Source organism: Bos indicus x Bos taurus, chromosome X (assembly GCF_003369695.1).
Source record: "Bos indicus x Bos taurus breed Angus x Brahman F1 hybrid chromosome X, Bos_hybrid_MaternalHap_v2.0, whole genome shotgun sequence".
Lineage (NCBI taxonomy): Eukaryota > Metazoa > Chordata > Mammalia > Artiodactyla > Bovidae > Bos > Bos indicus x Bos taurus.
In genome coordinates, this window is record NC_040105.1 from 42,973,512 (window position 1) to 42,999,627 (window position 26,116).

General features: G+C 43.4%; 1 protein-coding gene across 1 annotated transcript in view; it reads right to left on the bottom strand.

The window, feature by feature from the left end:
• MAOB (monoamine oxidase B) overlaps nt 1-7,234 on the bottom strand; it is a 122,004-nt gene extending 114,770 nt beyond the window's left edge. The window contains exon 1 of the mRNA XM_027533539.1: nt 7,068-7,234. Within this exon, the coding sequence (XP_027389340.1) occupies nt 7,068-7,113 (46 nt within the window). The 5' untranslated portion in view covers nt 7,114-7,234. The remainder of the gene's footprint in view (nt 1-7,067) is intronic.
• Between the last annotated feature and the right edge of the window lie 18,882 nt (nt 7,235-26,116).

Sequence of the window (26,116 nt, forward strand, 5' to 3'; positions counted from 1 at the left end):
CATTTATCTTTTTGAATTAGAGTTTTTTCTGGGTATAGGAGCTGGATTTCAGGATGATATGGCAACTCTATTTTTAGTTTTTAAGGACCCTCCATACTATTCTCCATAGTGGCTGCACCAATTTACATTCCCACCAACAGTGTAGGAGGGTTCCTTTTTCTCCACACCCTCTCCAGCATTTATTATTTGTAGACTTTTTAATGATGGGCATTCTGGCTGGTGTAAGATCAACTACTCATTGTGGTTTTGATTTGCATTCCTCTAACAATCAGCATATTCAGCATCTTTTCATGAGCATGTTGGTCACCTGTCTTTGGAGAAATGTCTATCTAGCTCTTCTGCCCATTTTTTGATTGAGCCTTTTTTTTATATCAAGGTGTACGAGCTATAAAACAAATGATTTTCAAACTGATGACATACATATCATGCACATCACTCAATATATATGTCTTTTCCACTGTTCCAATGTGAACAAATTATATCAAAACAAATCCTAAATTATTGCTACAGATTGGAAGGAACTGTTCCTGTAGTGACATTTTCACTGGGAACAGAAGAAATCAGCAGTGGTAGAGTACAGAGGTTAAGAGCATGGCATTTATTGTGGTTTTACCACTCACTAGCTATGTCACCTTAAGAAAAATTGGTAACCTTTTGATGACTTAGTTTTCTCATCTGGAGAGTAAGGATAATAAAGGTATCTACTTCATAAAGTGGTCTAGAGGGGTAAAGGAGAAAATGCATGTAAAATGCTTGGAATGGGGCTTAGGATCTGGCAAGCACACAGTAGACCTTGCTATTATTGTTAATCAGGCCGACAAAATGGCCTCTAACCACTAGTGGATGTGAAGTGTCAGTGTGCGGCCAACTCCACTGTCAAACTTTAGCTGGAGGAGGTGGCTAGTGGCTTAGTGGCTGTGCATGTATATGTACCCCCCCCACACACACACACTCATGGAATATTGTCTTATAACAAGGCTGTGTTTCACAGCCCTACTTTCTTGGCTTGTATATGATTTACCAACACAGATGATGTAAGAAACGTAGCAGCTAAACTGAAAGAAAAGTCTGAAATTCTAATTATTTTTTGTATATAGTTAAGAGATAAATATGTCAGAAATTCTAAACACAGGACAGATTTCTACACTAAGAGTTTGAATTCATCCAGTGCCTGGAGATGCTAATATTAAGATCACCTCACTGTTACTCAATTTAACATATAGACAACACTCAAAATGCTGACTCTTCTATTATTATTACATAATTAATATTATTCAAGAGATAAATAATAATCCCATTTATTATTTCTTATAATTAAGATGGGTGTCAGGTGGCTAAAATGAAGACCAGATCAGAAAGGGAATAACAGCCAGGCTGGGGTAGTGATGAAATACAGATCGAGGGCTTTGAAAATTTCTTCTGATAAGGAACACAATGGGTTTGGTGGCTCTGAAGCCCAGGATAAGCCTGAGTTCTCAGACTCCTCACTGGAGGGACTGAAGGGATGGGGGTGGGGCAGGATGAGGTCAGAATGATGCCTGTACAGATCCTGTAGTCACCTTATAAATGCCTCACAGCGAGAAAAATGACTGGTCAGTAAAGAGGAAGACATGATTACAGAGATGCCTGCTTCTGCTCCCACAGATGAAAAAACCCTAGAAGCTAAAAAAAAAAAGGATGTCTTTTCCAAAAAGACAAGCTGTCTTTTTAGTACAACCTGTCGCCATAATGGCCTCTTGTGTACAGTCCTTTATGTGCGTTCTTTCTAATCCTAGCAACAAGCTCTCGGCCAATAACGGCACTGGGAATCTCATTTTAAAAGGCAGCTGAAGAACAGAGAGGTGAGGGAAATTTTAAGGTGACACAATAGCTAAGTATAGGAAACGGAATTCATAACGAGTCTGTTTGATGTCTGACCTATGCTCTTTTAACATTGCATACTGCCTCTTTATAGCCTATCTTTGGGATACACACATTTCCAAGCACTTCCATCCAGTTACCATTTCTTAGAACATTCAGGTGGTTTATAGGCGTCCAGGAAGTTCTCCATCTTTCTTCATCAAAGGTGAGGCGGGGGCTTTGCCATTAACACACAGGCCTCATCTGCCTATCACATCCCTCAACTCATGATCCTCTGTGGGCCCTCTCTGATGCACCCTGCCTAGGCCAGTCCCTCCAGCCTGCAGCAGGCTTGCCCCCCTGGCCCTTCTGGCTGGACAGATCACCTTCCAGGTGTTGATTACCACTTGGAAGACTGACTTTGACTCTTCCAGGCTGTTAGCCGAGTGCCTGCCACCCTCAGATGGCCAGATCACTTCTCTCAAGCCTGGAAAAAAAATTCTCCTTTCTGTTTCAAGTTTCCCTTTTTTAGCTTTTATTTTGAGGCTTGAGCAAGAGCCATTCCAGAATTGCAAAAGATAGTTTCCATGGTTCTACCAAACCAAACATTAAAATCGAGACTCGGAACAGAAGCCGTATGCTGTTGTCCAGCTCCATGTGGGAAATGCCATTACTCTGCCAAGTCCCCAGAGATGACCTGCTCCTTGGGTGAAAGAGATGTCAGCAGGTGTGTGTTTGTATGCCACACGCATTTCCCCAAACAAAATGCTGTTCTGCAGTCGCCTTGGAATTTTTCAAACACTAAAAAAAAGGTTATATATTAACCATCCGTACCCCCAGTCTGTCTCTGCTTATGCCAAAGGGAGTGATTAAAATTTGCTGACAGCTTCGAAAACTATCAGAGAACTACCAGAATGGCCCAAGTTTAATAATTAACAAAGTTAACTGCGTCAGTCACCAACCAATCCTAAAATTCTGATTTTACCATTTTCCCCTTACTCAATAAGATTTGGCAGGACATGCAAAAGGGTCAGGAGTAAGTGGATGTGAATTTCAGATGCAATCAACTGCTGTTTTGTGGGGAATATGTTAAAGTTTGTTCATTTAACACATTTATTAAGTGCTAACTAGGCCAGGCAGAGCTCTGGAGCTGGAGTTTGGGGGTTCTCCAGGAGACATAGAAACACTTCCCAGGGCTCCAGGGGCTTACAGACTAGTGGAGGAGAAAGTGATTGAACAAGAAATGACACTAAAATGTGAACAATTAAAAACTCAAGGAAAAGAACAAGATGGCAGAGGAGAGTTAAACAAAGGCATCTCAACCTATTTGGAGGGATTTGGGAAGGCTGTCCCCAGTAAATGACATATGAGCTAAGATTTGAGATTAACCAAGTTTTTTTCCGGAGAAGGCAATGGCAACCCACTCCAGTACTCTTGCCTGGAAAATCCCATGGGCAGAGGAGCCTGGTAGGCTGCAGTCCTTGGGGTCGCTAAGAGTCGGACACGACTGAGCGACTTCCCTTTCACTTTTCACTTTCATATATTAGAGAAGGAAACGGCAACCCACTCCAGTGTTCTTGCCTGGAGAATCCCAGGGACGGGGGAGCCTGGTTGGCTGCCGTCTATGGGGTCGCACAGAGTCGGACACGACTGAAGCGACTTAGCAGCAGCAAGTGTTTTTCAGTTTCTCAGTTTCCTCATCTCTCTCATCAAACTATAAAGACCGAAATATCTTCCTCCCAGTGGAGAAGGTGAGCACCGCCTCAACCAGTTCCATCCTAGGCATCCTCTCTTCTCTCGCCACTCTTGGTTTGGGTCATTTCACAGACTTCAGGGGCCTCAACTAATACGTCTCTGTCACACAAATCTGTCAGCCCAACCTGTTCTTTGCACTTGGAGCTGCTAGACATCTCTCCCTAGGTGTTCTATCAGCACCTTCAATTCTAGATGCTCCATCTTTCCCCAAACCTGCTCTTCTGCACATTCCTCTTTTTGTAGATCATATTCCTGTCACTCGACATATCACTTTGTGAATGAAAAATCATTAGTGGCTATTCATTGACTGCATGTGTGCTAAGTCACTCAGTCATGTCTGACTCTTTGTGACCCTATCCTCTGTCCATGGGATTCTCCAGGCAAGAATGCTGGAGTGGGTTGCCATGCTCCCCTCCAGGAGATCTTCCTGACCCAGGGATCGAACCCACATCTCTTATGTCTCCTGCATTGGCAGGTGGGTTCTTTACCACCAGCACTACCTGGGAAGCCCCCAAAATTAGCCACTCAGTCATGTCTAACTCTTTGCGACCAAATGGACTGTAGCCCGCCAGGCTCCTCTGTCCATGAGATTTCCTAGGTAAGAATACTAGAGTGGGAAGCCATTCCCATCTCCAGGGAATCTTCCTGACCCAGGGATTGAACCTGGGTCTCCTGCATTGTAGGTGGATTCTGTACCATCTGAGCCACCAGGGAGCTAAATCTTTGGGTGATGACATACAAGGCTACCTACAACTCATCCCAACCCACCTCTGTAGCTTGGTCTCCCACAAGTTCCCCTCAATTCTCCACACTGAAGTTTTTTCTTTCTTTTTTTTTTTAAAGAATTTTTCCTGTGGACCATTTTTAAAGTCTTAATTGAATTTGTTACAACATTGCTTCTGTTTTATGTTTTGGGGTTTTTTTGCCTTGAGGCATGTGGGATCTTGGCTCCCCGACCAGGGATTGAATCTGCAACCCCCTGCATTGGAAGGCCAAGTCTTAAACCATTGAAACACCAAGGAAGTCCCTGTGCTAAAGTTCTTATCTTTCCTAAGCATGAGAATATCTCACGTATTTGTGATTTAAGCTATTCTTTAGCTTCAGATACTTTCTTCATCCAGTCTCCTGGTGAATTCATATCCATTCTTTAAGATCTACTTCACCATCCCTGTGAAGTCTGCTTGGATATTCCCAGGCAGAGTTCAACATTCACCTAGAGTTCAACATTCACCTTTCCTATAACTTTCAGTAGGAGGTCCTAGGAAAAGGCATATATCGTAGGTCATTAGTACCACTCGTTCACAACTCTGCCTCCCACATTAGCTTGTGAGTACCCCAGGGGCAATGGCTCTGACTAACTCAACTTTCCTTCCCTTTTCGATAGGATGTGGGACAGGAAGCAAATGTTCCTTGAATGAATGGATAATGAACAAATGAATGGACCTCTTTTGTGGCACCTAACACTTTCTACCTTGTATTGTCTTTGTCTGGATACCTCATCTCTTTTCCTAGACTGAAAAATCTTCCAGGACAAGAAAAATGTGATCTAGTTTTGCATCCTCAACCACAGCCTGCCCTAACGTGTACTGTTTGAATAAATGAGCAAAACTCTTGTAATCCCTTGTGTCACACATATATCAGACTTTGCAAAGCCATTTTCACACACATTGCTTCACCTACCTTTTAGATGATCTTGTAATCTAGCTATGACTAGTTGGAGTTATCCTCACATAGCAGATAAAGCATTTAAGTAAGGCCTTGGAACCCTGCTTTCTCAGTTTTTAGAACAATGCCTATTCCATGTGACATTCTTGAGAAAAGGCAGATCTACTCACCAGTCCCTTGTTTGGAGAGTTTGGGAGTCAAAAGCAGAGATTCACCACTGCTGTAAAAAATAACTAAACCCTTATCTATCCTTCCAGTACGAGTCTTACATGAATAATTTGAGTGAGCGTGAAGGTTTAGAGAATGAATCAGAAAAAACAAACAAACAAACAAACAAACAAAAAAAACAAAATAAAGGGGGAAACGAAGAATTGGAACACGTTAGACATAGTTTGGGTAAGAAAAGGACTTTGAAGGCCTAGAAAGAGAGGTTTCCTCTTCCGTAAGATGGGAGTGCTGTGCAAGGCCGCACGGACACACACTGAGTTCCTCTAGGAGAAATGATGTCTAAAATACTGAATGAACATGGAATCTATATAGCCAGAGCCCACCACAGCATGCTGTTGTACTTAAAGCATCTGTAGCCCTGTGTACAGAGCCTGGCATGGGTGAGCTAGGGGAGGGGGTGGGGGACCCGGCAAACAGAAGGGATAGCCTGAGATCTGACTCAAAGGTGAGGAAAGCTGGAATGGAGGCATGGCATCCAACATCCAGCACCTTGCTTTCTTTACCTGCCACAAGAGAATCTGAACGCCTCTGCCCTGCCTGCCCCCCAGGAAGCAAGTTGGAGGCCGGCTCCTGACGTCTGGTTAGGGCACGTCTTAGTCAACACAGTGGTGGATTTTGGAGGTGTCCTCGTAATTGCTCAAGTACCAGGAGGTCCTGGGGGTTGGACCAAAGCATTCTCAGGGGTCTGTGAGACAGGCTGTTCTGGAAGCATCACTTCATATTCCACTGACCCCTCCCCATAGGATCTGGCTGACTTTCTTCAGAAGGTGGGTTCCCCCGCTGACCCCATCCATCTTCTGGCGTCTGTTTCTCGAGGCCCAGTCCCACCTCCCTTCCCCGTGTCTATGAGGGTACTTTCTGTCCCCCATCCCTTCTAAGCTTTTTGGCCACCCTGCACTGAGTGTGGGGGCGAGGAGAAGAAGGGGCAGAAGGAGAGGAGACATTCGACAAGAAGGCATTTGACAAGAAGGCCCTGCAGCCGCAGGTAGACCCATGGAAATCGTGGAATCAGAAAGAATCGGGATCAGGAGGGTCGATACCCCAGGGTCCAATCCCTTCTTTTTGAACGGGAAGCTGTTCAAGGTCGTTTTCCTGGTTCCAGAATAACAACACGTCGTGGTCCGAGTGAGGGTGTAGAGTGTCCAGGTCGGGCTGGAGCAAAAGGACTGACCTTTGCCTGGGGCAAGCGACTGACCTTTATGCCACCCCCTAGTAAGAGTCTCTCCCCTGCCCGTTTTCTCACCACCACCACCCTCTCTCCCTGCCCCCCGGCGCTTTGAAAATTCCAGCAGTCTCAGGCTTGGCAGCTGTCCGGGGCAGAAGTTCAAAGTCTAGCCCCAGACCTTCAAAAGACATCCTCTAGCTTCTGTCCGGGGAGGGGAGGGGGGGCCACCAAATCCTTCTCCCCCTGAGGGAGGATTTCGTGTGCGACGCTTGGGACCCTCTAGATCCCCTCCGGCGCACGGAGAGTCTAGGGGCTCCGGGGGATACGCCGCCGCACGGCCGCCCCGCATGCCTCCCCGGGCGGCCACTTGTCGGAGCCCTGGGAGGGGGAAAGAGGGCGCGCAGCAGCCACTGACCTGAGATGCCGCCCCCCACCACGACCACGTCGCATTTGCTGCTCATGTTGCTCGCCCCTCTCCGGGCTACCCGGGTGCCAGCTGCTTCGGTGTCTGGATCTCGGCCCCCGCCTGCAGCGCTGCCCCCGCACACTAGCGCCTCCGCCGAGCGCCTATATTGGCGGCCCAGGGCTTCGGGTCGCAGAGCCCCGCCCGCCCGCCCGCCTACGCGCCGGCGGGGCTAGAGCGCACCGCCCCCGTTCCCGCCCGGAGGTCTGCGGCTCAGATCTGGGGAGGGTGGACGCCGGGGCAGAAAGGTCGCCCAGGGCCCCCAAGAGTCCATCCCCAGGGCCACCACTCCCCGTTGGCCTTATGCATTGCACGGTATTTTCCCATCAGCTTCCCTGGTGCGCTGTTCAGCTTGGGGGCTGGGAGGATGGCAGATCGGGATGTCCTCCTCCAGCACCTCAAACGACTCCCTGGAATGGAGCAGTAAAGTGAAGTGAAGTCGCTCAGTCGTGTCTGACTCTTTGCGACCCCATGGACCGTAGCCTACCAGGCTCTGAGGAGCCTCTCAGTCCATGGAATTTTCCAGGCAAGAGTACTGGAGTGGGTTGCCATTCCCTTCTCCACGGGATCTTCCCAACCCAGGGATCGAACCCGGCCGGGTCTCCCGCATTGCGGGCAGACGCTTTAGTGTCTGAGCCACCAGGGAAGCCAGTAGAGAAGGGCAAACATAATGTGAAGGCTTTTCTGGTACCAGGCACCATCCTCAGCATTTTACATGCATAATTCCAGTTAAACCTTACAACAACTCATTTTATGGATGAGCAAAGTGAGATAAAGTCGTTAAGAAGGGGCAAAGACAAGAGAAAGAGTCAGAAATCATATAATAAACGAATCGCCAGTCCAGGTTCAATGCAGGATACAGGAAGCCTGGGGCTGGTGCACTGGGATGACCCAGAGAGATGGTATGGGGAGGGAGGTGGGAGGGGGGTTCAGGATGGGGAACACGTGTACACCCGTGGTGGATGCATGTTGATGTATGGCAAAACCAATACAATATTGTAAAGTAAAAATACTAATAATAATAAATTTTTTTAAAAAGTAAAAAAAAAAAACACACACAACAATTTCCTGAGGGCTAGGAAGATTCCAAGCCCTACCTTGATCTGCTACCCAGGATTGTTATTATCTTGGCATTGTACTTGAATGGGAAATAGATGGGGAGAGAACGAAAACAGTGACAGACTTTATTTTCTTGGGCTCGAAAGTCACTGCAGATGGTTACTGAAGCTATGAGATTAAAAGATGCTTGCTCCTTGGAAGAAAAGCTATGATCAACCTACACAGCATATTAAAAAGCAGAGACATTACTTTGCCAACAATGGTCCATATAGTCAAAGCTATGGTTTTTCCAGCAGTCATGCATGAATGTGAGAGTTGGACCATATAGCTGAGTGCCGAAGAACTGATGCTTTTTTTTTGTATAGCAGAGTTTTATTAAAGTGTAAAAAGGGACAGAGAAAGCGTCTGACATAGACATCAGAAGGGGGACAGAGAGTGCCCCCTTCACTAGTGTTAGCAAGGGAGTTATATACTTTTTAATTAATTATTACAATAAATCAAAGAATGTCTCAAAGTTGTAAAGATCTTACTAGATCCACTCTCATAATTTACATTTTAAGATAACAGGATTAGCCAGAAGTTTCTCAGGAGGAGAAACTGTCCTCAAGCAGGATATGTTGTTATATAATCCTTAGTACAGAGTTCAAACTGAGTTATTTGTTGTGTAATCATCAGTTCCAGGCTTAAAGAAAAAAAACATTTAATGTGACTAAGACTAAGGAATGTAGAGGAAAAAAAAAAAGATGTTTGCCCTTTCCTCCTCCTTGAGAATTCCAGACCCCTATCTCCTCTTCAAGAGCCCCAGACCTCTTTCTCCTTGAGGACCCTGGACTTCTTATCAACCTGCCTAGGAACTGACGCTCTCATTTCCCCTTTTTCTTTTAGGAAAATTATGTTGAAAAGGGAAAGGGGCATCGTTCTCATTCCATAACTACTTCTTGCTGTTGAAGGGCATCATCCCTAAATTGTTGAGGCAACATGTTCTTCTAAACCTCATATTGAGGGTTTCTGATCCAGAGGCCCCAAGTAATAGTTGGAGGAGGCTATGACACTTGTAGGAGCCTGGAAAACCATTTGTAACCTAAAAGCCTTCACACGGTTAGAAACAAACCCCGTTATATAGTTACAGATGTAAGGCAAAATAGTCATTAAATCAAGTTAAAACCTAATCAAAATTAAAAGTTACATTATGTCCATAGTTACATCAGTCCATTTTAGGATTGCTAGATGTCATCAGATCAAGAAGAGGTGTCACATATGATTGTTGTTGGTAAAGGTATTCACAGAGCTGAAGAAAGTCCTTTCCTTGAAGTGGAGAAACCCACCATGGGAAGCCTTCAATTGATGAGGAGGTTGAAAAGCTGAAAGCTGACTCAGATAGTTAGTTCTAAGGCTTTAGGACAGTCCCTTCTTCTTAGGGTCAGTTCAAGCCCTCATTAAAGCTATAGGTAAAGCTTTAAACTGTCTTGTGTTTCCTGAATTAGCTTACATGGATGTCTTTTAATAATGTCATTAGCCTTTTCAACTTTTTCTGAATATTGGGGTTTCCAGAAATAGTGTAAGTGATATTCTATTCCTAGAGCTTTCAATACCCCTTGAATTATAGCAGCTTTAAAGGTGGAGCATCTTTGCTCTGAAATTTAAAGTTTAAGATCCCACTTACATCAAGAGAAGTCAGTACAGTAAAATTTTGCCCATTAGTAAACTTATGAGCTTTAGGCATTAGCAAAACAATAGTAACAATTGCCCTTAAGCAAGGTGGCCATAGCCTGTTTTTTTTTTTTTTTTTCCAGTAACAAACAAACTCTGATCCTGTGGGCAAGCTCAAAGTGGGAGCCTGCAAGAGAGCAGTTTGAATAGACTTAAAAGCCTTTTGAGTCTCTGGGGACCAAACCAGCTAGTGGGTTTGCGCCTGCTGAGTCTCAGTTATAAGTTTATATAAAGGCTGGGCAAGTCCCTATAACCTGGAATCCAAATGCGGCAATAGCCTGTAATGCCCAAGAATCCTCTCAATTGTCTTAAAATCATAGGTAGAGGATGATCTAATATAGGTTTAACTCTAGAAAGCATCCTTCAAATAATTGATTGAAAAATATTTGGCTTGTTTAGGAATTTCAGACAATAAAGTATAAGGATTAGACACTTATTATTAGTATATCTTGAACAAGTCTCCATTTATCATTTGACTTTTTTACACCCAAAATAGGAGTGTTGTATGGAGTGTTACAGGGAATTAATAACCTCTGTTCCTTTAAATTTTCAATGATGGGTTTTAACCTTTCCTTAACACGTCAGGCTTTAATGGATACTGCTTTTGATGTGAAAATAGATGAGGGTCATTGAGCTTGATGACGACAGAAACAGTATTTTGTGCTTGACCCACAGTTTTTCCATCAGCCCACACTTTAGGATTTACATTTTGTTCAATTAAAACAGCAGGTTCCATATTTATGAAACCAGAGACCTGGACCTTGCTCAGTATATCCCTACCCAGAAGGGGTGAGGGAGACTCTGGCAAGGTTAGAAACTCGAGAAAATAGCACAGAGTCCCAGTTTCAGATTAAAGGATGACTGAAATAATAGCATTTGGGTTGTCCAGACAGCCTCATTATGGCAGTGGATCAGGAGGAAAGCAGACCAGGGGCTTTAGTGAGCAGAAAGTTGCCCCAGTGTCCAAAAGAAAATCGACGGGGCCCTGATAGGCCCTCCACAGTTATTAATACATGGAGCTCTTCAGCCTTAGAATAAGGGCTTGTGTGGGGACCCCTGGGCACCTTCAGTCCCAATTGTCTTGAGATTCCACCTCTGGGGCCTACACCTCAGAGGGCAGTCTCTTCTCCAGTATAGTCCTTTGCAGACTTGACATGGATCCAGGGGCAGCTTATAGATGCCTGAGGGCAATCTTGCTTGAGATGCCCCTCCTTTCCACAGTAATAACAAGTCCATCTCTTTTCACCTGGGTTCCTCTGGACATTTTTCCTCAGGCTGTTTCAGAGCAGATCTAACTGTCATTGTTGGGGCTTCAGTCTTTTGTCTGGTTCTTTCTTCCTCCTTGTATTCTCTACCATAATATACTATCTGAGCCAGCTGTAACAGTTTTTTTTAAAGACTGATTTGGTCCAAATTCCTGTTTTTGTAATGTACAGCAAGTATTTGGAGCCAACTAAGTGATCTATCTTTTAAGATCATTTCTCCCTCTGAACTTTTGGGATCAACATAAGTAAACTTTCAGAGAGCCTCATGTAGTCTATCTAGGAATTTACCAGGAGTTTCTTCTCTCCCTGTTCTATGTTAACCATCTTAGCACAGTCTAAAGTCTCACGATGTGCACTCACGTGAGTCCTTCAAGATTACACCTGACAAACTGGCTCTGTTATAGGAACTGCTTGGCTTCTAGTAGGGAAGAGGGCTATTTCGTGTTTCCTCTTTCCCCTTATCTCACATTCAAGCCATTCATCTCCAAAAGTAGTAGCTTCTCCCAAAACTCAAGTTTCCGAGTCAGGAGTCAGTGTCTGTCCCAAGTAAGCATCTCTCCAAGTAAGGTCATAATGTAAAGTTAGTACCATAAAGTCTCTGTGTACTTTTTGGATCCTCTCGATAGTCTCGACCTTAATATTTCTACTGAGACTGAGGCAACCCCTCCTGGAAGGGTGCCCTTATTCTCAGTCTGTTCAGTTGGGAGCCCCAGATACAGGGGCAAAGTAAGAGAACAGGAGGCAGCTGAAGGTTTCACACCCAAATTTGCACCCTTAGGACATAAGTCTTGCATGTCTCACAGAGAAATAAAGAGCAACACCTATGGCACTTGTACCCATTTCTCTTGTTTTCTACAGAACTGGTCTAGTTGTAAAACAGTAATAATTGAGATCCTTCAACAACAGGTCAGCGTTCTGCATCTTCCAAAGGATACCGTGGCCATTCAAATAACAGAATATCAGGCATGTCTTTTTAAATTCTGGGGATCAAACTTGTCCCAGTTTTTTTAAAATACATTGTAAAGGAGTGGTTCTGAAACTGTTAGCTCCCATCTGTAAGAGAGAAAAAAGTGGCATCCACAGCTGTGGCTTCTTTCCACTGGAGGCATCCCTCCCTGCTCTAGATGGGAGTGGAGACAGACTTTCCACTGAAGCTTTCCTCCCTGGTTGGACTTAGTCTGTCCCTTATGGATGCAGGCACCTTACTTGTCCCTCTCAGTTGTACCATTGAGGCGGGGTGGAGATGCACCAGAGGCACACCTGATGGCATCCCAAATTGATTTAGTTTCATACCACCAAGACCTTTGATTTGATTTGTTCTTTTCTCTGATGCCACCCAGAGTGTGACAGAGTAGCTTTCCCAGAAATGTTTCCTAAGCTAGGCCTACTAGGGGAAGCATCCTTCTTTATGTGTGTCTGTGCACATTCCTGAGTACAGTCCTGACCACAGTAAAAGCAGTGAGTCATAAACAGATGAACAGCAACCAAGATGTCCCTTCTCAGAGTTGCCACACCAGTATATGTGATAGCAAAAGAGTTAGTGAAGGGTCACCCAGGGAGGAAAAAGGGATTTTTCATCCTCAAACTCTTAGCGCCAATCCTTCCAGTTCATTTCCACAGATTCCACAGAAGAATTATCTAAGGAGTTGAGACAAAAGCCACCAGAGAGCCTCCCCTGATCCACTAACAGTTAGCACTACCAAAGGAAGAAGCCAGCTGTACTTCCAATCTGGGATTCTTGACCTATGTTCTTAGAAACCTCATGCTGTCTAGCAGTGCTTCCATCCATATAGTTTGGAGGCACAGCTATGACAAGGACTCACTTTCAGGTCGCTGGCCCCTGAGGTAGGCAGCCAAGAGAGATGCTGCTGAAGCTAGAATTCCACCTTATTCCCAAATGTGCTCCCAGCAAGTCTGGGTGTCACATGACTATTCCAAGCTTGGGGGTCTAAGAAATAGTACACAGTAATGGCATGGATCACAAGTTCCTCAGAAATCTATGATCTGACAGATTTGGTTAGTACTTCTAATTCCCCACACAATTATGAAATGGTCAAAGAGACCAGGAAAAGATGACCAAGAAAGCAAAGTTCAGTCCACTTGCTTTGCCCATTTCTGGCTGCTCTCCCCACAGAGATGTTGGGTGTCTCTTGGCATTGGCAGGTCTGTATAAACCCCCAACAAGGCTCCCCTTTTGGGGACTGCCTTCAGTCATTAGGAGGCACTGCAAAACTGCAGAGCAGGACTCATCACTTGCTTCAAGCAGGGCATGTTATTCATTCACACAAGCACACTGTAGAGTTAGTAAAGTAAGGCAGAAAAATGCATATACTGAGAAAGCAGAGAGGCTAGAGCTCTGAGTGTTCTTACCTTGTCCTGAAGATCCCAGATGAGCCCCCAAGATGATAGCTTATGGTGAACGGTTTCGGATTTGTGATCTCCGAAGAAGATTTAATTTCAGGACAAGGGACCAGGCTTGATCACTCAAGAGCTTTTGTATAGCAGAGTTTTATTAAAGCATAAAAAGAGTCAGAGAAAGCTTCTGACATAGACATCAGAAGGGGGAGAGAGAGTGCCCCAAATTGATGCTTTTGAACTGTGGTATTGGAGAAGACTCTTGAAAGTCCCTTGGACTGCAAGGAGATCCAACTAGTCCATCCTAAAGGAAATCAGTCCTGAATATTCATTGGAAGGGCTGATGCTGAAGCTGAAACTCCAATATTTTGGCCACCTGATGCGAAAACCTGACTCACTAGAAAAGACACTGATGCTCGGAAAGATTGAAGGCAGGAGGAGAAGGGGATGATAGAAAATGAGATGGTTGGATGGCATCACCGACTGGATGGACATGAGTTTGAGTAAGCCCCAGGAGTTGGTGATGGACAGGCAAGACTGGCATGCTGCATTCCATGGGGTTGCAAAAAGTAAGACATGACTGAGCGACAGAACTGAACTGAACTGAACTGAACTGAAGTTGAATGGGATCCCTAATCCTGCTCATGGGCTTCCCAGGTGGTTCAGTGGAAAAGAATCCACCTGCCAGTGTAGGAGACACATGAGACATGGGTTTGATCCCTGGGTTGGGAAGATCCCCTGGAAAAGGAAATGGCAACACACTCCAGCATTCTTGCCTGGAGAATCCCATGGACAGAGGAGTCTGGTGGGCTACAGTCCATGGGGTTGCAAAGAGTCGGACACAACTGAAGCTACTGAGCACGGCACAAACCCCGCTCATCCTCCTTCTGGATACCCACTCTGTCCCCACTCTCCCTGCCCTGAAACCCCCAGTGAATTCAAGCAGGCTCTTCCCTAGTATTGTAAATGCAACACCTAAAGGTTATCTTAAAAAGTCTCATGTTTGCAAGTGATCAAAACAGACAACTGTTCCTGGAGCAACCCAGTGTGTCCCCTCTGGGAGCTGCTGAGGCAGGAGCCCAGGAAATTGGTGATGTCCAGGCAAGACTTTGGGGGGGCAGAGTGGAATTCAGAGCCCACCCTGAAGCAGCAAGGGGGAATTAGCTATGAGCCTGGGATATGGGCTTTGCCAAAGTAGGGTGATTCAGTGAGACGACAGGTGTTTAAGCTGAAGTAGTAAAATAGAGGTATATTTCTCCAGACCACTCAAAAAGCCACCTCTGAGTACCAAAAACAGAAAGAAGCAATGTAGCATGGCTTTTCAAGAACTAATTGATAAATTCTGTTGAGAATAGGGAAGCCGGGGGCCTGGTAAGGGGCTGGCTCCAGGTCTGGTAAACTGATGTGAGCCTGAAGTGACCCCTTATCTTATCACACCCCAGTCCCTGTATCCACTTGCTGCCAGAGAATCCTGAGTTTCTTCTGACCTCAGGCTTGCTGTTGTTCATTTGCTCAGTCATGTGTCTCTTTGCGACCCCATGGACTCCAGCACACCAGGCTTCCCTGTCCTTCAGTAATCCCCAGAGTTTGCCCAAACTCATGTCCATTGAGTCGGTGATGCCATCCAACCATCACATCCTCTGTCATCCTCTTCTCCTGCCCTCACTTTTTCCAGCATTAGGGTCATTTCAAATGAGTCAGCCCTTTACATCAGGTGGCTTAAGTATTGGAGCTTCAGCTTCAGCTCAGTCCTTCCAATGAATATTCAGGGTTAATTTCCTTTAGGATGGACTGGTTTGATCTCCTTCCTGTCCAAGAGACTCTCAAGATTCTTCTCCAGCACCACAGTTTGAAAGCATCAATAACAATAGTGAAATATTAACAAGGAATAAAATTGTGGGAAGCATTGTGTGTATGTGTGTGCACAACATGTTTCTCTTCCCAGATCAGATCAGATCAGTTTCTCAGTAGTGTTCAACTCTTTGCGACCCCATGAATCGGAGCACATCAGGCCTCCCTGTCCATCACCAACTCCCGGAGTTCACTCAGATTCACGTCCATCGAGTCAGTGATGCCATCCAGCCATCTCATCCTCTGTCGCCCCCTTCTCCTCTTGCCCTCAATCCCTCCCAGCATCAGAGTCTTTTCCAATGAGTCAACTCTTTGCATGAAGTGGCCAAAGTACTGGAGTTTCAGCTTTAGCATCAGTCCTTCCAAAGAACACCCAGGGCTGATCTCCTTCACAATGGACTGGTTGTATCTCCTTGAAGTCCAAGGGACTCTCAAGAGTCTTCTCCAACACCACAGTTCAAAAGCATCAATTCTTCGGCACTCAGCCTTCTTCACAGTCCAACTCTCACATCCATACATGACCACAGGAAAAACCATAGCCTTGACTAGACGAAACTTTGTTGGCAAAGTAATGTCTCTGCTTTTGAATATGCTGTCTAGGTTGGTCATAACTTTCCTTCCAAGGAGTAAGCGTCTTTTAATTTCATGGCTGCAGTCACCATCTGTAGTGATTTTGGAGCCCAGAAAAATAAAGTCTGACACTGTTTCCACTGTTTCCCCATCTATTTCCCATGAAGTGGTGGGACCGGATGCCATGATATTCGTTTTCTGAATGTTGAGCTTTAAGCCAACTTTTTCACTCTCCTCTTTCACTTTCATCAAGACACTCTTTAGTTCCTCTTCACTTTCTTCCATAAGGGTGGTGTCATCTGCATATCTGGGGTTATTGATATTTCTCCCGGCAATCTTGATTCCAGCTTGTGCTTCTTCCAGTCCAGCGTTTCTCATGATGTACTCTGCATATAAGTTAAATAAGCAGGGTGACAATATACAGCCTTGACGTACTCCTTTTCCTATTTGGAACCAGTCTGTTGTTCCATGTCCAGTTCTAACTGTTGCTTCCTGACCTGTATACAAATTTCTCAAGAGGCAGGTCAGGTGGTCTGGTATTCCCATCTCTTAAAGGACTTTCCACAGTTGATTGTGATCCACACAGTGAAAGGCTTTGGCATAGTCAATAAAGCAGAAATAGATGCTTTTCTGGAACTCTCTTGCTTTTTCCATGATACAACAGATGTTGGCAATTTGATCTCTGGTTCCTCTGCCTTTTCTAAAACCAGACTGAACATCAGGAAGTTCACAGTTCACATATTGCTGAAGCCTGGCTTAGAGAATTTTGAGCATTACTTTACTAGTGTGTGAGATGAGTGCAATTGTGTGGTAGTTTGAGCATTCTTTGGCATTGCCTTTCTTTGGGATTGGAATGAAAACTGACCTTTTCCAGTCCTGTGGCCACTGCTGAGTTTTCCAAATTTGCTGGCATATTGAGTGCAGCACTTTCACAGCATCATCTTTCAGGATTTGGAATAGCTCAACTGGAATTCCATCACCTCCACTAGCTTTGTTCGTAGTGATGCTTTCTAAGGCCCACTTGACTTCACATTCCAGGATGTCTGGCTCTAGGTGAGTGATCACACCATCGTGATTATGTTGATCATGAAGATCTTTTTTGTACAGTTCTTCTGTGTATTCTTGCCATCTCTTCTTAATATCTTCTGCTTCTGTTAGGTCCATACCATTTCTGTCCTTTATCGGGCCCATCTTTACATGAAATATTTCTTTGGTATCTCTGATTTTCTTGGAGAGATCCCTAGTCTTTCCCATTCTGTTGTTTTCCTCTATTTCTTTGCATAATAAATTCCTACAGGAAGAGATCATGCATTATCTTTTATTCATCCATTCCAAAACAATTTGTTGAGCACCAGCTTTGCATCAGTCACTGTGCTCATCATTGGAATATGCCCTTATCAATAAGAAGTTATGCTAATCCTATGCTATGCTATGCTAAGTCTCTTCAGTCGTGTCCAACTCTGTGTGACCCCATAGACGGCAGCCCACCAGGCTCCGTCGTCCCTGGGATTCTCCCGCAAGAATACTGGAGTGGGTTGCCATTTCCTTCTCCAGTGCATGAAAAGAGAAAAGTGAAAGTGAAGTCGTTCAGTCGTGTCTGACTCTTAGCGACCTCATGGACTGCAGCCTACCAGGCTCCTCCGTCCATGGGATTTTCCAGGCAAGAGTACTGGAGTGGGGTGCCATTGCCTTCTCCATGCTAATCCTAGGAAAAACCAAATATGAAAACAGACAATTACCGTGAACCTAATACATGTTCCAATAGAGAGATGCTTAGCATCTTTAACCAAGAAGCACAGAGGAATGCTGTTTGCCCTGAGCAGTGTTTATCTGCCTTTTCCAACTTGATGAAATCCGTGTTTCTTTCATTAATTAAAATGAACTTACTTTCTTTTCATTTTTTTTATTAGAAGCCTGCCAAAGAGATAAACTGTCCTTATTACTTCTTTCTTGCTGTCTGACTTTTCATTAACAGATATCTCAGTGAGTCTCCTATGATGCTACAGGAGGTTTCAATAAAGAGGCAGACAGAGCAAAGCAGAATTCACCAGATATTATCTAAGTTGTACATTTCACTTTTTTTTGAATGTTGAAAGCTTGACAAAGGGATAGAAAATTTGTTTTAAAATTAGATTCTTTAGAGTTTACCAGTTTCTTTTCCCCAACTTCTCTGTTAATCTTTTTTTGAAACATAGATGGAAGGATCAAACGATGAAAGGGTCTCAGCCATGCCTTCTCTGTAACGATGTTAAATAAAAATTTTAACAACTTTTAGCAATCATTAAATGTTATAGGACCTCTGGTTCTGCCCAGTGAAAAATCTGTCATCAGTTTGGATCCTAATCTGAGAGTTTCCAAATCCTCTCCTTGGGGACAACAAAAAGGAAGTAGGTGAACTTTCATTGGGCCAAAACCTTACTTTTGGCTTCAAAGGCTTACTTTAGAGGGGAATCATATCCTCAAACAGCCAGAGAGTTGAGGGAGCCCAGCTGCAATCCAAATCAAAGCCCTTCATGGAGCATTGGGCTACAAGCTTGAGATCCAACTCAAAAGTCCAAACGCTGGTTTAAGATGCCAAAGGCCAAGGGACTGGTCATGAACTGGATCAAAGTACAGTTGGCAGGGTACAAGGCAAAAACAGGTGGGTCTGCATGACTTCCCTTAACAGCTGGCAGTGAGATGGATGTTCTGAGCCAGCCCATCAAAACAAGATTGAGAAGGAAGAGAAAAGACTGTTCCTCCTCAAAGAACCAAAGGATGGCTCTTTCCTCCATGACCTTATTGCCACAACAGAGAAGGATGGGACAAAGGGGCACAACAGACAGAGGCAGGCCCCAGAACATGTGGCCTCAGGCCAAAACTACCAAGCAACAAGGCTTCAGAAAGACAGAGGTCATACCTAGACATGTTGCAGAGTCTGATGAAGAAAAAACAACTCTTACCTGCAACCTAAGTGCTAAACCAACTGGACCAAAGTGATGTGTTTTTTTTTAACAGTGACTGTATGTAGAGACTATTTCCAGAAATCATAATAAAGTTTCCTAAACAAGGGTGATAATCAGAAGACAAGGATTGTAGGGGACCCACAGAGGAAGAGCAAACTGCGAAATATTCAGCTCAGGAAGAAGAGAAGCTCAGAACATTTCCCAAGAACACAGTTAAGCATTTTTACCAATTCTTTGGGGGAAGAAGAAATCAGAAATGAGTATTAGAGCCCCAACACTCCAATAACTATTAGAGTATTGTTTTATATATGCTAACTATTGGTTATTCAATAAAGTTATTTTCAATTAATTATTCTTTATATGATTCTCATTTCATACTGTGAGGTCTTGGATGCAGAATGAACACTGGCTATCTCTATGTAGTGCTGCATTAAGTAATCTCTCCATGCTATTTTTTTTTTTTTTCACTATGTACTTATTTGACTGCACCAGCTCTTAGTTGCAACATATGGGATCTTTAGTTGTGGGTGGCATGTGGGATCTAGCTCCCTGACCAGGGATCAAACTCAGGCCCCTTGCATTGGGAATGCAGAGTATTAGCCACTGGACTACCAGGAAAGTTCGCCATGTTTTCTTATAAATAAGACGTTTATGTTACATATAAGAAATGGACTCCAGAGGATGGTTGCAATCAAGTCTGGCAACCATAGTAATTAGATGAGAAGAGGAGCTACCCTTATGGATGGCTACCACAGCAAGACATGTTCCTGGTGGGGAGGGTTACACATTACAAAATGATGTTAATAGCTGAGGTTTGCATTGATTTGAACTCTTCTCAGTAGTAGACATTCACTTTGTATGAAATGATTGAAATCAAGGTATTAAAGAAGGAAAAAATTATTCTTCACTATGGATGCTGTGACTTTTGGGATTTAAACTATGAATAACTGTAAAGATAAGTGATAAGTAGATTGCAGGAATTGGGCAATCTATTGCAAAAACCTGAAATGTATTACAAAAGGTAGAAAACTTGAGCATACCTCTGATATATAACCTATAGTAATACATTGAATATAATAATAGAACTACATATTGCTGTTTTAGTCTCTCAGTCGTGTCTGACTCTTTTGCAACCCCATGGGCTGTAGGCCACCAGGTTCCTCTGTCCATGGGATTTCTCCAGGCAAGAATACTGGAGTGGGTTGCCAGTTCCATATCCAGGGTGTCTTCCTGACCCAGGGATCAAACTCACATCCCTTGAGTCTCCTGTGTTGGCAGGCAGATTCTTTACTACTGAGCCACCTGGGAAGCCCAGAGCTATATATTACTTATACGTATGTTAATGTAGTCTATATTAATTAATTATGTATTATAACTATTCACATACAATAATATATCTTAAGTAGATATAACACACTGGAGAAGGCAATGGCAACCCACTCCAGTACTCTTGCCTGGAAAATCCCATGGACGGAGGAGCCTGGTAGGCTGCAGTCCATGGGGTTGCTAAGAGTCGGGCACGACTGGAGTGACTTAGCAGTAGCAGCAGATATAACACAAGTAATTAAAATGGGTGTTTGACAGCTCACACTGAGATCCTCTTGTCTGTGGCAGATTGCGGAGCCGCAGCTGAGGATGTAGAGGCAAAGCTGAGCTCTTTAGAAGATGTACATAACATCATCATGTTTTTAAATTCAGGCACCCACATCTATAAGGAAGAAAAATATTCCACATGAGAGGGAAAACTAGAGACACTGCAGCAAGTTACTGTCCCTCACAGGAATATAGTGGTATCATACTGAGACCGAGATAATTTTCTTCAAGGACAGAGAGCAAAGTATGAGGCTGAGGGTACCATGTCTAATCCCACAGGATTGAGGAGTCTGTGCTCACAGATCAAGTCAAATCCTGCAGCCTGGGTCACAGTCTAGATTACTAAGGAAGCCGACTCTGAAATAGAGGTGTTCAAAGATAAACTGAGGAACATTATAAGTTTCAGGAGTTTATCTGAGCAAAAATCTTTTCCAATGGTGTGCTTAGTCACTCAGTCATGTCTGACTCTTTGCAACCCCATGGACTGTAGCCCTCCAGGCTCCTCTGTCCATGGGAATTCTCCAGGCCAAAATACTGGAGTGGGTTGCCATTTCCTCCTCCGGGGGATCTTCCTGACCCAGAGAGCGAACACAGGTCTCCTGCATTTACCATCTGAGCCACCAGGGAAGCCAAACTGAAAGTGATTGGAGGCATTCAGTGCTAAAGGCAAGGCTTTTTTACACAGCAGAGAAGAAAGCAAAGCAAAGCAAGGAAATTAAGCAGTTGCCTATCTGGAAAAACCTAGTTGGCTGTTGGTGACTGGTTGTTCCTAAGTTTCCATTTCTCAGATACATGTGCATGAACTGGGTTAGGTATCAGTTTGCTCACATAGGCTAGCAAAGCATCAAAGTGTTTAATCACTTTGACCGAGGTTAGTGAGCAGGAGATTTATTAGGGAGTGCTGTCAGGATCTAGGATCCCTAAAGGGAAAGGAAGGGAGCAGGAAGCTGAAGAAGTTGACCTGTAATTCAATCCCATTGGAAGGTTTGGCCAACTGCGCAGGGAATTCTGGGACTGGACTGCCTCTATAGACTTGTGTCTCCTTGGAGCAGGCCTTTGAACTTTTGCCTTGATCCTCTGCTGGTTTTGGGCTGCTTGGGGATGGTGACATGACTTTTAACAGCCAAGGCAACCCCTAAAGGAGGCTGACAGATTTTACTAGGATCTGTTAAATTTATAAAATTAACTTGGGAAAAACCAATGTTTCCATGACATTGACTCTTTTTATCCAAGCACATGAAATATTTTTCTACTCAATCAAGTATAATTTTGTGTATTTCCAAACTGTTTTGTAATTTTTTTCACATAGGTTTTCGATGTATGATGTTAAATTTATGCCTAGATTTTTTTTTCTATTGTGAATGAGGTCTTTGGTTTTATTATATCTTTGAATATTCCATTTCTATTGTTTTATTGAGATTTTGCATGTGTGCTAAGTCGCTTCAGTCATGTCTGACTCTTTGCGACCCTATGGACTGTAGCCTGCCAGGCTCCTCTGTCCATGGGATTTCCCAGGCAAGAATACTGGAGTGGGTTGCCATGCCCTCCTCCAGGGGATTTTCCCAACCCAGGGATCGAACTCACCTCTCTTATGTCTCTTGCATTGTCATGCAGGTTCTTTCCCATTAGTGCCACCTGGGAAGTCCTCATTATATCTTTGAATATAGTATCTTTATTTTAAATGGAGGAATTTCATTTGTGTATATTTATTCTATAACCTATTATTTTATTAAAATCTGTCTACAGTGATAAACTGTACAGTACAAGAAATATAGCCAATATTTCATAATAACTTTAAGGAAAGTATAATCTATAAAAAATATTGAATCACTATGTTCTACACCTAAAACTAATATGATACTGTAAATCAACTATACTTAAATATATAGTGAAAAGAATCTCTCATCATTTGCAGTTTTTTCCTATTGATTTGAGCTTTGCAAAAAAGATGTGCAAATAGAGACTATTACCTTAGAATAGCTAGGAAAATCTTTAAAAAGAAGAAGAAAAGGGGAAGTAGAGGGTTGAACTTACTAGGCATTGTTTAAAAAAAAAAAGAAAGAAAGAAACAACATGCCCAAAATGGAGTCACTTGTGTTAACCCATATCACCAAATCAAGAATTAATACCTAACCTAATTGCAGTTTCAATCTTCTTCAGGAAAGTGACCATAACTAGTCAGCCTAGAATTTTCTGGGAGCACCAGAGAGATAATCTGCCTAAGAGACCCACCTTCACTCAAAGGAAGGTGACCTTGCCTGAAATAACCCCATTCTTTTGTTCATGGTTTACTTCCCCCACCCCCTCCCTGCCTTTAAAAACCTTTCATTTTGTACAGAGCTCCTTCCTACTAGATGGAATGCTGTACAATTCATGAATCATTGAATAAAGCCAATTTGATCTTTAAACTTAGTTGAATTTTGCTTTTTTAACAGAAAAGCTTCAGTGATTAAAATAGAGGACATTAATTCATGAGTAGACAGCTCAATGTAATAGAACTGTAGAAATTGATTCAATTGTATATGGAAATTTATACGTGAAAAACGAGTGAATTTCAAATCAGGAAAAGATGGAGGTTGTTTTTTCTCTGTAACTATGTTGTTTTACACAGTCTTAAGCTTACAGAAAAGTTGCAATTATGGTATAAGGATCCTTTTATTCCTTGAAACTTTTGAGAATAAGCTGTTGACAGAATGTTCCATTACTACAACCCCCAAATACTTTCCTGTGTATTTCCTAGGAACAAAGTCATTCTCTTACAAAACCACAATACAGCTCTCAAAATTAGAAAATTAATATCGTCTCACAACTGTAATCTAATCTTCAGACTCTGTTCAAATTTTGCCAGTTGTCCCAATAATGTCTTTTCTAGCAAAATGACCCAGTCCTGAATCATACATTGCATTTAGTTGTGCTGTCTCTTTAGACACTTTTAACTTGGCACACTTCTCAATCTTGCTTTGATATTCATGACCTTGACACTTTAGAAGATCCTAGTCAAGGAATTTTGTAGACTGCCACTCAATTTGGATTTGTCTAATATTCCCTTGTGATTAGATTCATTTTATGCATCTTTGACAAAAATTTCACAGAAGTCTGTCTGTGTTCTCCTAATTGTATCCAATCAGGTACAATTTCAATTGATCCCATTCCTAGTGATGTCAATTTTGGTCTCTTGGTTAAGGTGGTATCTTCCAGACTTCTTTTATAAAGTTACTTTTTCTTTTGTAGTTAATAACTATTTAGTGGAGAAGTACTTTGAGACTACACAAATATCCTGTATTTTGCATGCATATGTGCTTAGTCCTGGAGAAGACAATAGCACCCCACTCCAGTACTCTGGCCTGGAAAATCCCATGGACAGAGGAGCCTGGTGGGCTGCAGTCCATGGGGTCGCTAACAGTCGGACATGACTGAGCAACTTCACTTTCACTTTTCACTTTCATGCATTGGAGAAGGAAATGGCAACCCACTCCTGTGTTCTTGCCTGGAGAATCCCAGGGATGGGGGAGCCTGGTGGGCTCCCATCTATGGGGTCACACAGAGTCGAACATGACTGAAGCGACTTAGCAGCAGCAGCAGCAGTGCTCAGTCATGTCCAACTCTTTGAGTCCCTATGGACTATAGCCCGACAGACTCCTCTGTCCATGAGATTCTCCAGGCAAGAATACTGGAGTGGGTTTCCATGCCATCCTCCAGGGGTTCTTTCCAGCCCAGGGATTGAACCTGCATCTCCTGCACTGGCAGGCACATTCTTTACCACTGAACCACCTGGGAAGCCCTCACCTCTACCATGTGCTGTGCTTAGTTGCTTCAGTTGTGTCTGACTCTTTGCAATGCCATGAACTGTAACCCACCAGGATCCTCGGTCCATGGGGATTCTCCAGGCAATAATACGGGAGTGGGTTGCCATGCCCTCCTCCAGGGGTTTTTTCCAGCCCCGGGATTGAACTTGCATCTCCTATCTCTCCTGTATTGGCAGGAGGATTCTTTACCACTGAGCCACCTGAGAAACCCTGTATCTTATTCCTCATCAAATATTCAATGTATTTCCCTTATTATGTACAACAGGATGGACTCATGGATTCCTATTTTATTCAATAGCTTCTAATCCACTACTATATTTATTTTGATGTTCAAATTGTCTGTGAATTGGGGTGCCCCTTCAAGCCGACTTCTTGTCTTTCTGATATGTCACTCCAAAGATGGAGCTATTAATAAATGGCACTTAAATAACTAGATAGCCATAAAGCAAAAGATAAAATTGAATCCATATCTCACATCCTGGTATATACCAGGATACATTCTAAACAGATCAGCAATTTAAATGTAAATGATTAGACTATACAAGTGCTCAAAGAAATACTTTATAAACTAGGAGTAGGGAAAACATTTCTAACAATGACTCAGATACAGAAATATTAAGAGAAAAGATGGGAAAATGTCCTATGTTGAAGCCCTTTCTTCATTGTGATGATATTTAAATGTAGGGCTTTTGGGAGGTAGTTAGGTTGGCTCAGACGGTAAAGTGCCTGTCTACAATGTGGGAGACCCGGGTTCGACCCCTGGGTCAGGTAGATCCCCTGGAGAAGGAAATGGCAATCCACTCCAGTACTATTGCCTGGAAAATCCCATGGACAGAGGAGTCTGGTAGGCTACAGTCCATGGGGTCACAAAGAGTCGGACACGACTGAGTGACTTCACTTTCACTTTCTTTCACTTTAGGTTTAGACAAGGTCATGAGGGTGGGGCCCTAATGATAGGATTAGTGCCTTCATTAGAAAGAGACACCAAAACCCTCTAGTGCTCTCTCCCTCTCCTCTCTCTCTCACTCTCCCCTGCCCACTCCCTTTGCCAAGTGAAAAGGCAGAGGGAGTGAGAAGGTGGCCAAGTACAAGGCAAGAAGCCTCGCCACAACTCGACCAGGTTGGCATCCTGATCTCAGGTTTCCAAGCCTCCAAAAATGAGAAATTTATGTTGTTTAAGCCACCAAGTGTATGATACTTTGTTATGGCAGATTAATGCACAATGTTAGGATTTTTCTTTCTCCTCTACTTTTAGCCCTTTACAGATACCTTCTTCTGAGTCATTTGGCTGAAGCCCCATGTACCTTCTGTGTTACTGTTGCTTGATTTTTTTTTCCCCTCTTGGTCCACTGCCATGTGGTTTCCCCAATTTCCTGAACCTAGCTAGCTGCTTTGATGAAGTCTCTTATCCTACTAGAAACAGTGTATTTTCTCTTTCAGCAAATCAAATGACCCATTAGCTCTTCCTTGACATACCTTACACCCATAAAAAACCTTGCAGTAGAAACATCTTCAAATTTTACTAATACTGTGATTTCTCTAATAAAAAGGCTTGACTTTAGGTAGATATTTTGGAGGTATTTGCTTTAAATTGGAAAATGTTAGCTAAAGCATTTGTACAACAAAGCCAACAAAGCTCAACTAAGTCCTTTACACATTTTCTGAAAGAAACTATGCGACAAAGACCATGATCTCTCTTTGGTTCTTTGTGTATCACTTGGAAGAAGCTCTCTATCCCAAAGTCTTAAACCACAGTCTCATATTCTGCATATTATTAACCACTTACTCACAGATATCCAGCCATGTGAAATATAATAATTATTATACTATGAATCCCAGAAGTCTCT